The 14750-nt window shown below is 53.1% G+C and overlaps 1 protein-coding gene across 1 annotated transcript in view; it reads left to right on the plus strand.

Moving 5' to 3' along the window:
• Positions 1–12444: 12444 nt before the first annotated feature.
• BIN3 (bridging integrator 3) overlaps positions 12445–14750 on the plus strand; it is a 42702-nt gene continuing 40396 nt past the window's right edge. Inside the window, exon 1 of the mRNA XM_047856097.1 lies at positions 12445–12545. Coding sequence (XP_047712053.1) covers positions 12538–12545 — 8 coding nt within the window. The 5' untranslated portion in view covers positions 12445–12537. The remainder of the gene's footprint in view (positions 12546–14750) is intronic.

Consider the following 14750-nt stretch of genomic DNA (forward strand, 5'->3'; position numbering starts at 1 on the left):
GTGGCCATGTGGGCATCTGGGCAAGAAGGGACAGCAAGTATAAGGTCCTGGTGGTGGTATTCTTGAACTATTCAAGGAGCTGCATGGGGCCAGAGTGGCTAGAAAGAAGAGAGGAAAGGGGTCAGCCACAGGAAGAAGGGGAGAAAGCAGGGTCTATGTGAGGCTGCCAGGCCCTCTCCCTCTGCCCAGGCTGCCTCTCCTCTCTGGCCTCAACACTCCCCCTCCCTGCACCGATCCCTGCGGCGATCTTCTTAACCTTACTTTTACATCCTCTCAGAGGCCAGTGATGATTCCTAAACCCTGGTTTGGCTAAGAAGAGAAAGAACTGCCTCCTTCAAGAACCCCAGCCTGAGAACCCTTTCTCTCCCTGTTGACATTTGCCCTACTGCTGAGTCCCTAATAAGACGGATGCCTCTTCCTGCTGCCCAGTCTCAGAATGGGACTCCCCCTGGGCCTCGGCTTTCAGAAATTGCTCCTGCAGAGCCAGCTTCCTCCATCTATGGCTGGACTGGCCATGTTTCTTGCCTTGGCAAAGAGCTGGCAGCTGGCCAGGTTCCTCCAATACAGTCATATTCTCATCCCTACCCCAAGCCTTGAATTTACGAGATGGGACAGCCCCCAAATCACTTGGTCCACTGTATACCTCACCATGAGCTCACTGCAAATCCTGGCGCTGTGGCATTGTATCTATAGACTTGTCCAAGAAATTTCATTTGGAAAAGAGAAATTTCTTCCCTCCTCCTTTTTTTTGATCTTCCATGTCATGTCTTTCCAAAAGCCCCCCTCAGTGTCTGTCTTTCCCCGGCAACTTGCCACCATCCAGGGCTTCTTCACATGTCATTCGCTCATCCATTAATTCAGCAAAACTGTATGGAGTCAGGTGCGTGCCTGTCCATGGGGCTAGGAGGAGTCGCAGGCAATACAAAGGTGAACATGAACAGGACACCGCCCCTGCCCTCGAGGGTCTTCCCTTCTGTCGGGGGAGAGGCAGACACATAAACAGATGGTTTCGATATCCTGTGATGGTGGTCTTTGATAGAAAGACACCTAAATCAGAGCCTGGCAGATCAAGGGTCGGGAGGAAGGAGACTTCCCAGAGGGTCTCAGAAAGTCCTCTTACGTGTCTCTCAATCATAATGAAACCACCAAGGTACTGGGCACTCACTACATGCCAAGCGCTGAGCAAAGGTCTCTTCGTAAATTATCCCATTGGACTCTAGGTAGAGTGGATCAACCCCAGGATGCTCACCTGGTGCCCTGTGGGGCTGCTCACTCTCTTATCGCTTTCCCTGAGAAGGAAAAGAAAGTCCCAGTGGCCCACGGGCCCCAGGAAGCAACACAGCAGCTTGGCATCTCTGGAGAATGCCCAGCTGGCTTGGTGGAGGTTGTCCAACCCAGAAGACACTTCCCTGTGTTATATTCTGGTAGCTTCTTCTTGCTCTAGGGCTGGGGGAGGGCATATGTTGGGAGATCCATCTTCTGATTCTCCTTGGTCTGCACAGAGCATCCCTCTGGCTGACCTCCCTGCCTGTTCCTCAGTCCAGGACCTGAGATGGTGAGCTGCAAGGAAAGGCTACCACACATCCTCTTCTCTTTGGGCAGTTAGAGTCCGACTTCCACAATTCCAAACACAAACCTCTGCTTTCTTTCCCTCAACCCATCCACCTCCTTCTCCTTTGCTATTCACTGGAGAGCTCAGACCTCTCAGCCAAAAGACCAAAGCTCTAGCTTTGGCCCCAGCATCGCTTTTCTCTCTGTGTTAACCATATCAGACCAAGAGATGTGAGATATGACCAAGTCAGTCTCATAACCTGGCCAAGCCTCTGTTCTCCCATCTGTAGAATGGGGTTAATACCCCTATTCTACATGGCTGTTGAGAGGTCTGCTGCAATGTAAAATTATGGAAGAGAGCTATCCTGTCCCAGAAGCCTGAAGAAGAGTGTTGAGGAACACTTTTCTCCTTCTACAGGTGAATATTCCAGGCAGATATTCTAGGCAGAGCTGGGAGCCAGGTCTAAACTAAAGTCACTCTTCTTACTAAGTCAGATGAGGAAACTATATAGGTTCAGATGGGTCAGAGGTGACAAGCCCAGAAATGATCCCTGCCACACTGTTAGAAACCGTACCTTCTGGGTCTGAAATCTTCCTCCAATGAGAATGCATATCATCAAACAGCTGTACATCTCTGGGACTCCTATATGGTAATCCTGCACTGCACCGGGAGTACCATGGTGCATGGTACCATGGTACCAGTCCATGGCTCCTGATCTTGACTTTGATATTTGGACAAAGCTATATGATGTTTGCAAAGCCATAGTCCCCCTCTGGGTCTTAAAGTTCCCATCAGAAAAGTGAGTGGTGCTAGGGGCGAATCCATATGGCTCTTCAAGCTTGGATGGGACCTTGGGACCTGGGACCTTGGAGGTCCCAGGACCTTGTGCACACAAGACCCACCCCTCCACCTCATAGCTGGGGGATGAGCCCCAGCCCAGCAGGGGCAGGACAAGGAAAAGGTCTCTCCTCCTGGGCCCAAACTTGGTCCTACCTGCCGCTGCTCAGAAGCTCTGACCTCTTTCCATCCCTACTGGCTTCCTGGCCTAAGCCAAATATGTATAAGATGCCATTTAGTGAGGTCCCCTGGTCTGGGACCTGTGGCCTGTGGTGCACGGATCAGCCCCGGGTCCATGGACTGGAAGGCGCCAGAGGGTGGCTGGCTCCTGAACAGAGCCACTGCCCTGGGGAGGGAACTGCGGGATTGTGGAGAACTCAGAGTTCTGCCTTTAGGCCTCCACCTTGGGAATTCTTCTAGGCATCCTCTGGGGATATTAGCCCCCAAGAGCCTCTGCCTCTCCTACAGGGGCCTCATCTCAGGAGAGGCCTCCCAAGATGTCCTGAAACCTCATTCATTCCTCCCATCCCCCAAATCCGAGCGCGCTTCCCCCCATCCTCCTCCCAAGCAGGCTGCCCGGAACACGGAACCACCGGCCCCTCCCTGCCAGCTGCCTTCTCTCCTTTATCTTGAGCATCACCCATTTATTCCATCCCTCCCCACATTGGAGCGTCTGCTGGGTTACCCAACCACCCCTAGGTCAAGCCTGTGTCGGATGGGTTGAGTCATTACCTCCATCTCCTCCCCAACCCTTCCAGGTCCCAGGGCTTGGTCTGGTTTAGCAAGCTGGGAGGGAAGGCTTCATCCCTTCCATGTGGGGAGCCTCCGAGGCCCCCACAGGCCTCTTGGGACCAGGATTTTCCTGGTATTTGGCCTAACTTTGTCTTCCCTGGAACAGTGCCTGGTGGGCACTCCTATGTCCTCAGCACTATAGTCCCCCCCCATCACCAACTACACCACCCAACAGATGCCCTGAGTTTGCTTCCCGCCCATCTCTCCACCCCAGCTCCTTCTCTGGCTAGTCATGGAAACTTGGGCCTCGGCTGACACTTCCATAAGATGGGAATAGTAACACGGCTCCCGCCTCAGACGGGACACCGGGCCAGCTGCCTTCCTGAGGCCTCCTTCCAGTTTTCTTAGGTCTGCTCACCCTCAGCTCTTTCTCACCCTTGCTCTAGAACACCTCATCTGCCACCACATGGGATTCTTAGTTCACCATGCCCCTCTTCCCCGTGTACCAGCTGTCCTCGGCTCCTACCTCTCTCCCATCCCCATCCTCCTACCTTCGGGCCTCTGCGGGCTGTCCTGTAAAGGTCTGCAAACAAGTCCAACAAAACCCCTGAGAAAAAGCTCCCAGAGAGTCAGGTCACCGCTTCCCTCTGCACCCTCCCCACATTAGCCAGGAAACCTAGAGGATACAGAGCACAGCCCAGTTTCCCCCTGGGGACAGGAAGGCACAGCCTTCTGGTGCCGGAGGGGCCCTGGGCAGTCCCCTCTGGGTGCGGCCCAGCTTGCACAGCCCCCCATCTGTGTGTGTGCCCCCTGCACAAACACACGCAGCCCCCGCTCAATTCTCCCACAGCCCAGGCTCCCCAGCTTCCCCTCCCCCTCTCCGTTCTCTTTCTGTGCTATGCTCCTGGAACACACCCTCCCGGCCCACCAATCCTACACAAGCCACTGTGCCTTACAAGCCTCAGCTCCAGAATTTCCCAGCTCTCCAGTTGCCCAGCCTGCCTTTGTGGGAAGGGTCTCTGTGGTCTGCTCCCTAAGCCTCTCATCCCTTTCCCTTCCCTAGGAGGAAAAGCAGCCCAGGCAGCCCCTTCCCAGCATCTGGTGAGGGGACAAGAAGGAGGAAGCACTGTCGGTTCTTTTCCCTGAGACTCCTAGATTTTGCACCAAAATGCAGGGTGTGCTCCTGTTTGCATTTTTTTTTTTGTTTCCTTTCTGAAAATAACCATGAAACTATCATTTCCTCCCACTGCCTTTTCCCTATCTTATTTGGATGAGCAGAGTTGCTGGGAGAGGTGGTTTGGAGCCACTGGCGGTCTCCTTCTCTGACCCGGGTCCGGAGAACTCACAGGTGGCTTTCAAGCAGGTGCTGCCAGAGGGGTGCCAGGTCCCACGGTGGGGAGGGCAGGAGCGCAGACACTGAGCACCGTGGATCCCTGTGAGTGTCTCAGGCAGAGACCTCCGGGACACCAGCTTTTTGCCCTGCCTGGTCCCAGAGTTGGCAAATACCGGGAACAACTCTGCCCTGGTTTGCCCTCAGCTATAGCTTCTGGGTGTGGGGGAGGGACCAGCAGCTCAGCCCCCTCCCTTGGCTGACTGGAGGGGAAATCACAGTGGTTGCAGACTCTCAAAGTGGGGGAGGGGGGTCAACACAGGAGAATCTATCCTTAAACAAGAAGGAAAACGGTATGCACGGCTGGGGGTATATTTCTCTTTGTCCATTTTGTTTCCATCCAGCGCCTCCTCCCATTCAGCCGTTCGAAGCATTCAGGCTGAATGCCTCCAAGAAGCAAGCCTCTAAAGATGCCAGACCCAGGTTGGGGTGGTGGATCAGAGAGGCCCGCAAAGGAACCTGCCGCTCATTGCACCTGAGTGCCTTGAGGCCCAGCCCGCTCCCCATGGCTACCTCCCCCAGCCTGTGCTGTGGAGGCACGGGCCCCACAGGTCTCAAGCCTCCCTAACACCTCAGATATGTGGCAGTGGGGAGAGCAGTTAGAAATGAAGGGGCGAGAAGCCAGGGCTCCTTGCCCTGACTACTTTCGCCAGGCACCCCATCCCAAGGGCTCAGGGCCGCCCCGCCCCCCAGGGTTCCAGTCTCCAAAGTCCACTGCTGCTTGCCTTTGTTACTGCTTGAAGACTGCCCTGAGGGAAGGGCCCTGGGGTCCTGGGGGGTGGGGGTGGGGGTGGTTACAATGTCCTCCAAGGCAGGGGAAGAGGTTGGAAGAGGGGCTAATGCCTGGGCAGCACCGAGACCTTGGCCTGGCCCTCTGAGGCAGGGGGAGTCTGTGCCCCCTCAGCCCCCGCACGCTCCACACCCTCCCTTAGCCTCTCTTCCTGGGCACTGCGAGCCTTCTTTAAGAATTCTTTCCTGATCGGTCCAGAGATAGAGCAGGCTAGGACTGGAGGTACACTGGCCTGACCTCAGTGGCACCGCTGGTTCCTCTTGCAGGGCAATGAGACCCTTTCTACATGACCCTTCTTGCTGGGCACCACCTTCTCACTGCAGCTGTACCCTCTGAAAGGCAAGAGTAGTGGTGTCCGCCCCATCCACTGACCCGCTTCTCTGGGTGGGCCTGCTACAGTGAAGACCCCATCTCTTTCTTTGAGTGTCCTCGACTGCCCAAAAGGCAGAACCCCTGATGTGATGCCCTCTCTACCCCCACGGTCCTTCCAAACACATCCTCCCCATGCACCCCTTTGGTCCTGCCCGATCTTCTCCAGCAGGACCCTTCTCCTCCCCCCTCTCCACTCCCTGTGCCAGGCTGAGCTGCTGGGCTATTTGGGGCTTTGGCTGGCCCCGCAGTGTAATCAGTGCCCAAGGATAATTGCCACCTGCCCTGCCGGTGTCTGGGGGCTGTCTCGGCCGCAGCAGCAGGGGGCGGACACTGGGCAGCCAGGCCTGGAACAAGGTCAGGCTAGGGCAGTCCTCCCCACTCCCTAGATCTGCTCTCACCGCGTGTGGGATCTGCAAGGATTCCCTAGGCAAGCCATGCTCTCCTGGGGTCTGTGCTCACCTGGAGCACCCTGTGGCTTTGGCCGAGGGTGGAGGGCTATCCCAGCCAGGGGACAAAAGTCCTAAGGCTACTGTATCACCCACAATCAGCTCAAAGCTTGTCCTCTCTGTACTGGTCTGATATCATTGGGCACCCCTCCTGGCTGCAAGCCAACCTCTGCGCGGTACCACAGCCGGAGTACGGGCTTTGCAGCAAGAAGGACTTCTGTTTGACCATCCCAGGCTCTCCTGTGACCAAGACCGACAAGTTCATTGTCCTTCTTTAGGGAGACAGCAAGGGTTAATGAGATGGTATGTGAGTGAGTCTCCTATAAATGCCAGCTCCCCCCACTGACCCCCCACTTTGCTACTTTCTTTTCTACTCCAAGGCAGTTTACATAACCTGGTTTTAAACACCTGTCATTGTCACTTGGCCAACTCTACGACCTTGGGCAATTCGTTCAGCCTTGGTTTCCTCATCTATAAAAAGGATCCTCAGAGGAGCTGTCTCATCAAGTTACTATGAAGAATACATTATCTTAGGGCGCCTGGCTAGCTCAGTCGGTAAAGCGTGGTGACTCTTGATCTTGGTGTTGTGAGTTTGAGACCCACGATGGGTATGGAGATTCTCTAAAATAAAATCTTAAAAAAAAAAAAAAGAATATATTATTGAATACATGTCACATGCTTCACCCAGCACCAGTAACACTCCACAATGATGGTTATTATTATGGAGAACTGCAAAGAGCAGAGAATGGGGGTGGGGAACACGAGGAAGCCAACTTTGCCACACTCGGAAAAGACATGCCAGGGCTGATGGGACAACCCACACAGCAACCCCAGTGCCTGGACATCCTCCACGGGAGTGAGAGGGACCTCCCTCGGGACTTCTCCTTCTTGCAACCCCGTCTGCTCTGAGGTGATGCCATATAAGCTCCTGGCGGTCATAGAATACCCAGCACCAGGGGACATTTTGGTTTTTTAAGAGAATCAGCAACAGCAAAATCAAGATGAAGTAGCTTTGATGTTGGGAAATGTAGAAATAAAATTGTTTCTTCTCCTTTACTAATATAATCCAAAGGTTATCTGTCCTCATCTTTGGGACTCTTTACATGGATACCCATGAGTGGCTGGCCAGTTGAAGGGCCATTCAGACAAATTCCTTCTTCCCAGGTGGGGAGAATGGGCCAAAGGGCTGAGCCAAAAGAACAGGATTCGCAGGGCCGTCCTGTCCCTCATACGGCCCAGCTTCAACCCTCCCTGCCTTAGTGCCTTCCCCAGAGAGGTGCAGAGCTCCCATCGCTGGCACCCAGGACAACAGGACAGACCGGGAGAGCGCTTTGGCTCCTCTGCCCCATCGGCACCAAGGCAGGAGCAAAGAAGGCCATGCAAGGTGCCCGATACTGCCGCCTTGAGGATGGAGAGGAAGGGAGAATGCTGGAGTATGGGGCATGGAAAGTGGGACTGTACCCACCTGCAGGAACTGCTCAACCCCAGGCAGAGCCCTGAGGCCCCAGCCCTAGGCAGCAACTGTCTAGCCCCACCACAGCCTGGGCCCCAGCCCTGTGTCACAGCCATCCGTGGGCTCCCTCATCCTCCTCAGCCACCAATGCCCCACCTCAGGGGCTATGTCTCCAGTGACTTCCCTCTGTCTTCCCCCTTCCAGGTGTACCCTGGACCCACCTGGAGGAACAGCCACCTGGAGCCATCTCAGACCCTGGGGAGCATGGGCTCAATGCTCCCCCTGCCAGTTCTTTCTAATGGGTGCCTCCTACTACAGGTGAAGCCATCAGGGGGCTGCCCTGGGAATGATGCCTGGGACACGTGTTGTCCAGGGGCACTGTTTCCCCTGCTGGGTGCACTCTTTCTCACTCATGTCTCCTCCTTGGCTTCTGTGAGCTAATCAGGGAGAAGGAGGGGGAGGAGGGGGATGCTGCTCGCCTTCCCCGTTATCTGCAGCAATCCACGGTGACTAATGCTCCCAGTTGGTAAAAAGGCAGTGTAATCAAAACACTTTTTTTTTTAGTCCTTAAAGTTAGTCATTCTCCCAGAGTGGAGGAAAAAAAAAGCCCACAGCAGGCACCATGAAATGCAAGCTGAGAGGCTCACGCTGCGGGTGGAACTAAAGCATTGGCCATGGGAGCTCCCTGTGGGTCTGAGGCTTGGGCTTTCTTCCTCCTGGCCCTTGGATAGCCTTCCTGCACACCCTCCTTTGTCCTTGCTTTCCTCGACATCTGGGCTGTCTGATCCCTGAAGGACTTCCGTGCCAAGTCAGGATCTGCCCTCTGCTCTCACTCACCCTGCCAGGTGCTGCCACCTGCTGGTCCTCAGCTTGCCAAGCTGGAGGAAGCATATAAAAGCGCCCAGGATGAGGCCGAGCGCCAGTCCCTTGTTAGGTGCCTGGTCTCCTGTGAGCCTGCCCTCCAGCCCCAACCCCACCATTCCATTTGTGTTTCTCCTATCTGCAGGCGTCTGCTGCTCCCTCCCACTTGGCCTTGACAGAACTATAGGTTGTCAGAAGTGGTAGGAACTTGAGGAATCACCAGTGACAGGTGATGTACCACCATGGGGAAGAGCATAAGGCTCAGGACCAGGTTGCTTGGGTCAGAATTCCATTTCCCTACTTACCAGCTGTGCTCTGTGTTGATCACAGTAATAGTACCTACTTCACAGAGTTTTTGTAAACAACTAAAACAGAACCACTCACTCACATCGTGAGAGCTCAATTATTAGCTCATAATAAAAACAGTAACAACAACAAAATAATAAAGTAGAATGCACCTTCTTAGTCACCCAAAGCAGACATTGCTAATCAATCACAGAACTTCCCCGCCAATGGCAGACTCCCCAGAAGCCTCAGTATGGCACTCCAGGCAGCCAGTAACCAGCAATTGGAGCTGGCAAGTGGGATGGCACCCATTTGCCATCCCAGATCTAACCTGGACTCTTTATATTACAGTCAAGAAAGATGAGATGCCCCCCAAGGGGGGAAGAGACTCCCTCAAGCTACGTGGAGACAGAGCCAGGGTCCAGACAGTTATTCCTGGTCCTGACTGCTTAGCTAGCGCAGCCTCTGACTTGCCACTCTACCATGACCTTTGAGCCACTGAGGTGTGCTTCCCACCACTGGAAACTCTTACCCTCATAGCTTCCATCTTCCTCCACCCTTGCTCCTCTCCCATGTCCTTGGCCCATGGCTGCCCAAGGAACTCTTGTTCTGAGGCATCTCGCTGAGCAGATACAGAGCCAAGTGGGTAGTGAAGACATATAGAAACCTGAGGGTCTCAGTCATTAATTTATGCTGCAGGAGCCTCCTGGGCACCAAAGACTTTGGGGCTGCAAGGGGGCTCAGCCCACCAATTTAGCCCCTTACCAGTCAACCCCTTGAATCTCAGCCCTTATGTTGTGATGAAACCCCTAATGGCCCGGCTCCAGTTCTGGAATCCTTGCTCTTGGCTAATTAGAGGCTGGCGTGGTGAGATAATCAAAGAGTCAGGCCTAGACCTCTGTGTGCGGAGGGCATATACGACAAGCCCAGAGAGGAGGGTCAGTGGGGGCGGGGGGGTGCTGCTTACCAATTTCTGAATGAAATGCTCCAAGAAGGAAGGGGTGTGGTGGCACAGCTGGTTCTCTGGCTGCTTTCCCTCTGGTGCACAACTTTGTCTGCCCAGGCAGATCTTTGCCACCTGAATACTCTTTGAACTTCAGGCTCAGACTCTGGGGGAGGAAGCCGTGTTCACCAGGCTTGCAGCCAGAAGCATCCACTTCTACCCAAGATCCTCCACTCTCAGCTTCCACATAGACACTGAATTTGCTCCTTTTCCACCCCTCCCCTGAAGGGGCAGGACCAGCCTGTGTGGTGCTGCTCTTTGGTTCTGAAGAAGGACATAGCTCCCACCCCTGGGTCTGGAGACCCTGCAGCTGAGTTTTCTAGGGCAGTGGGAGGTGTTTGTGCTTCCTGCTGTTCAGCTGCCCAGGGATCAATGCCACATGGCAAGTCATGATCATGGAGGGAAGCTTGTGGGTCCACAGGGCAGCAGGGGACCTGGCCATCCATCCTCAGCCTGGCACACCTCATTCAGGCTGAGCAAATGAGCCACAGATGAGAACTCAGAGCAGGGGCACTTTCCTGACAGACTCCTAGGAGGCCAGCATCCTTTCCAGTACCCTCCGAGGTCCTGCAGGCCACATTAAATAGCAGGGATTGGAGGTAAGCAGCCCTAGCTTGGCCGCAAGCTGAATCCTTCCCTTCCAGAAGATTCGTGTTTGGCTTCCTCCCAAGATGTCACTGATTCCTCAGAGCTGCTCACTTCTCTCAGCTTGCTTCTCTGTGCAGGCCCCACCCCACAGGCTTTCCCCATTTTCCTATTTCCTGAGGGCTTCTTCAGTCAACAAGACAGTCAACTTAAAACCTCAGAGTGTTGGCAACTTAGGTCATATCCAACCACTCATCTTCTAGACAAGGGGGTCAAGGCCCAGAGAGAGGATGTGATTTCCTGAGGTCAGTCCTAGTGTCAAAGACGGAACTAGAACCCAGGGCTCCTTCAGACTCTTAATCCAGAACTCATCATTCTTGTCCCATAGGATGTGTCTCCTACCCACAGCCTTGAAACAGACTTCCCCTGGGACATGGTGGTTGCCTAGGCTAATACTTTTAGAAATTATTTAACACTGGGACAATAACTAAGGGATACAGAGTGTGGGGAAAGGAAGAAGCAGGTCGGAGAGCCATCTGCAGGTATTAGAATGTCAGATGGTTCCTAAACCACAGCATCTACCACACCTTGTACACAGCAGCAGGGACTGTCCCTCCCTTTGCCCACTCTGTGCCCTGGCTGCCTTTTGGTGACTTCTCCTCATCTTTATTCTTCAAGCCTTCTCTAGTGCTCATTTTGGCCTGTTTCCTGAGGAAGAACATGGTGATGAAGCCGATCTGTGTAACACACTTGGCTGGAAAACCTCTGTTGAGTCAAACTCTAGACCCTCAAAGATGGAAACAGGAAACACAAATGAGAGACTGTCTCTTGTGGACGATCCTCTGAGCCCCCTACTCCTCCTGACCAAGCCGTCCACTCTGCCCTGGGAAGTCAGGACAAGTAACACATGTCTTCTGTTCAATGACTTAGCTGCTCTCCAAATGACCCTAAAACACTTAAGATCCATTTGAAGGAAGAGAATTCTCAGAGAGAAGGCCCTTGTGGGCCCAGCAATTAACCTGTACAGGCCTCACTGCCTGCTCCTCTCTTCTAACGCAGAGAGGTTCTTAGGGGTGAGGAGGCCAACATGGCCCTGGACCCCAGGCAGCTTCTGAGGCACTAAGGACCTGGATTCTGACTTTGGGAGACCCAAAGCGAGCCGTTTACCTGGAACTCAGTCCCCTTCTCAGCTAAGACAGGTTTCCTCTGCCTGGACCCTCTCCAGCCCTCATCTAGGATTAACCTACCTAGCCTGATGAGCCTTCAGGACTTGGATTACACATTGGTGTCTCCTAGAAGCCTTCACTAAAACCCATGGGCAGCTTGCAGGAGCCCCTTATAGGCAGCCACAGTGCCCTGTCCTTTTCCAACCTATGTTATTACTTAGTTGCCAGTTACTTCTCTCTCTAGGTAAGTAGCTCTGGGAGAGAATAAGGGCAAGATCCTTACTTCTTTTTCATGGTTGTATCCTTTAGGTTAACACAGTGCCTGACACATTGCAGGAGCTCAGTGAATATTTGTTAAATGACCAAGTAAAAAGAATGGGACCATTCACATCGTCTGGGTTCTGTAGAGGGGAGGAGAGGGAAGGACTGGGAGACATGGAGCAATCCTTACTCTTTTTTCTCTTTTGTTGGTTAAAGCTACAGAACATTTCCAACCTGAAAAGCACCTATTTATATTCAGAGCCCTATGCCATCTTACAGAAGGGAATAGATCCATTTGTTTCTTGTAACAGGTAAGGCATGTGTAGGGTACAAAATTTAAAAGATATTAAAGACCATACAGTGAATGTAAGTCTCCCCAGACTTCAGATGACCCCATGGCTCCTTCTGCCATCAACAAATACTGCTACTGTCTCTGGATTAGAAATCTCTTTACTGACAGAAAAACTGAGGCAATAACAAGGTTAAGAGGCACGTGTAGTAAGCGAATGAGAATTTTACAAGCCAGTGTCTCAGGCAGAAAACGCACCCGGGGGTTCCCACGCCGCCAGCACAGGCTGAACCCCAAGCCCCGTGAGGCAATACCCCAGGTCGCGAGCCGGGGCAAGTGCGCGGGACGCCCGCCGCCGCGGAAGGGTTAACTCCCCGCGCCCCGCCCACCCCCGCCTCTTCCGGGCACAGTGGGCGGGGTTCACGTCACATCCTGGAGACTGGCTGAATCCGGAAGTGATCCCTGAGGACCCTGTAGCGGCCGAGGACCCCGGCAGCAGGGCCAGGTTCAGGACCATGAGCTGGTGAGTGAGGCCGGGACAGCACAGCCGCTGGAGCCCCAGGCCCGCCGTGCGCCTTGCCCGCGCCCACCTGAGTCCCTTCGCCCCCGCTGCCTGCCTTGCCCACACGGACCCTCCACCCAGGGTCGTTCGAGGGCCCTTCCTCCGGTGCTTTCCCGGAGGCTCCGTCTGTCGGCAGGACTCACCGGGATATGGGGCGGGGGATCTCCTTGGCCTGGAATCCTTCGTCTGTTTCCTGACTCTTTCTCTTCCAAGCTCGTCCCGTCTTCTCCCAGCTGCTTGAAGTGAGGAACTTTCCCGTCTCCTCCTCTTGTAAATATCCGCTGAGGTGGAGTAAATGCCTTCTTTCTCCCTGTGGGCATCTTTTCACCGCTCCCGCGGCCCCAGAGCTGTAGCCCTCACTGGCAGTCTGGGCCCAGTTCACTGATCAAACAGCCACTCGCTTTCAGATGACTAGCCTTTGCACCACTTAACAGTCTTCAAAGGACAAAACTTGCTTCTCTTTTGGAAAGGTCCAGAATTGAACACCCACACCCACACTCCCAGTGTGGGATTGGACTAGTTTTAATCATTTCCAGGGCCATTACCCACTCACTGCTTTCTCTTGAAAATAGCGGTTGGTAAGCTTAAACATTATGGGGACTAGCAGGCCATGAGAAAAGATGCTAGGAGTCTCAGAGATGTAGAGTCACGACTCCAGAGTTGGAAGGTACGTTGCTATATGTGCTAGGTTCATGGTAGATACTAAATAATATTTAATGGTTGATTTATTTTGTAAGACTCAGTTTGCCCAAAGGGCCTTACCTTCAGGCCCAAGGACCTGCATATCCATAATGCGAAACCTCAGAGGATCCAGCCGTAGTTTGCTTGTCTGAATACATTGACCCCACCCCCCCCACCCCGCCCCGGGGATGTACAAGATGAATCAAACCTTTTGGAATCCAAGGTCCATTAGCATCGGGAACATGTTTGCCACTCTGTCCTCATAGTCTAGCTGTTTCTTTACAAAGTAAATGTGTGATAACTAGTCATGAATGAATGAAGATAGTAGAGTATCCTTCAGGAAGGCTCTTAACGGGCTCACATTTGACCATTAGTGGAGACTAAGCTCTGGCGACAAGCAGCTAATGTCAGTCAGTGTTCAGGACAATTCTGTACTACAAAATTTAAACCATTTCTGTCCCCTCCTCCCTCCTGTTTCTTAGACAAAGATTGATGGACAAACGTTAGACAGGTGGTGCCTGCACACGAGGGCAGCCTGGAGCAGTGCCCTAATAAGCCCCGGTAGGAACTGCTCCTTTTCCCTCCACCTTAGCTCCAGGAGGCCGATTCCGGGGCTAGAGCCTTGAAAGTTAGCTAACTTTCCCATCTTGTTATAACCTAGTTAACGATGGGCAAAGTGGCAATCCTTCAGTTCCCTTTCCTAGAGGAATTACTTCCTTAAAATGTCAGCCTGGGTCTCCCAGCCTCGTGATACAGATGTCCTCTTGCCTGCTGCACCTTGAATCGTTGGAGTTCTCTTGCTTAATTTTTCAAGGTAAGAAAGCAGGAAGTTCAGATGCTTTATATTGCTTACATTGGCATTTACAAATTTAAAAATAAATTGACCTTTTCTTCACAAATCGGGAGGAGAACAGAGCCCAGACCAGCGTAGAATATTCTCTTGGTGATCTGAGGCGTGCTGTTCCCACCCATCTTGAAGAAGCTTTTTTCTGAAAAAGTAGTAGCCTATTTCCTGAGGTCTGTCAGGCTGCAGAGAATTGAAATTGACAACTAACTGTTCAGCAAAAGCTGCGATTTTTATCCTGTAGAATTAACTTATTAGTACATGTGCAGCTTGGCACCTCTTTGGACTGAGGGTCAGAACCAAAAGGGCAGCTTTGTCCCTCAAAGCTGAGATTCCTTTTTCTTCTTCTTTAGAGGGTGACTACGTCATCTCTTACGTGGACCCTGACCCTATCTCCCTGAGAGGGGAACAGCACCGGCGCCTGGGCACACAATCACACTCAGTTCCTGGCTCAATGGCTGGCAAAGGGACCAGGGCTGGGTCCTTCTGATTCACTCCTGGAGTGGTTTTCCTGCTCCCAGAATGAATCCATCCATTCATCCAAGACTGGAATTCTCAGTGGGGGAAGAGACCAGAGTGACGTAGAGCCATCATGGGAGGCTGATGCCCAAGGTCGAGTTCACCAAGCACATGGGGTATGC

Source organism: Prionailurus viverrinus, chromosome B1, assembly GCF_022837055.1.
Source record: "Prionailurus viverrinus isolate Anna chromosome B1, UM_Priviv_1.0, whole genome shotgun sequence".
Lineage (NCBI taxonomy): Eukaryota > Metazoa > Chordata > Mammalia > Carnivora > Felidae > Prionailurus > Prionailurus viverrinus.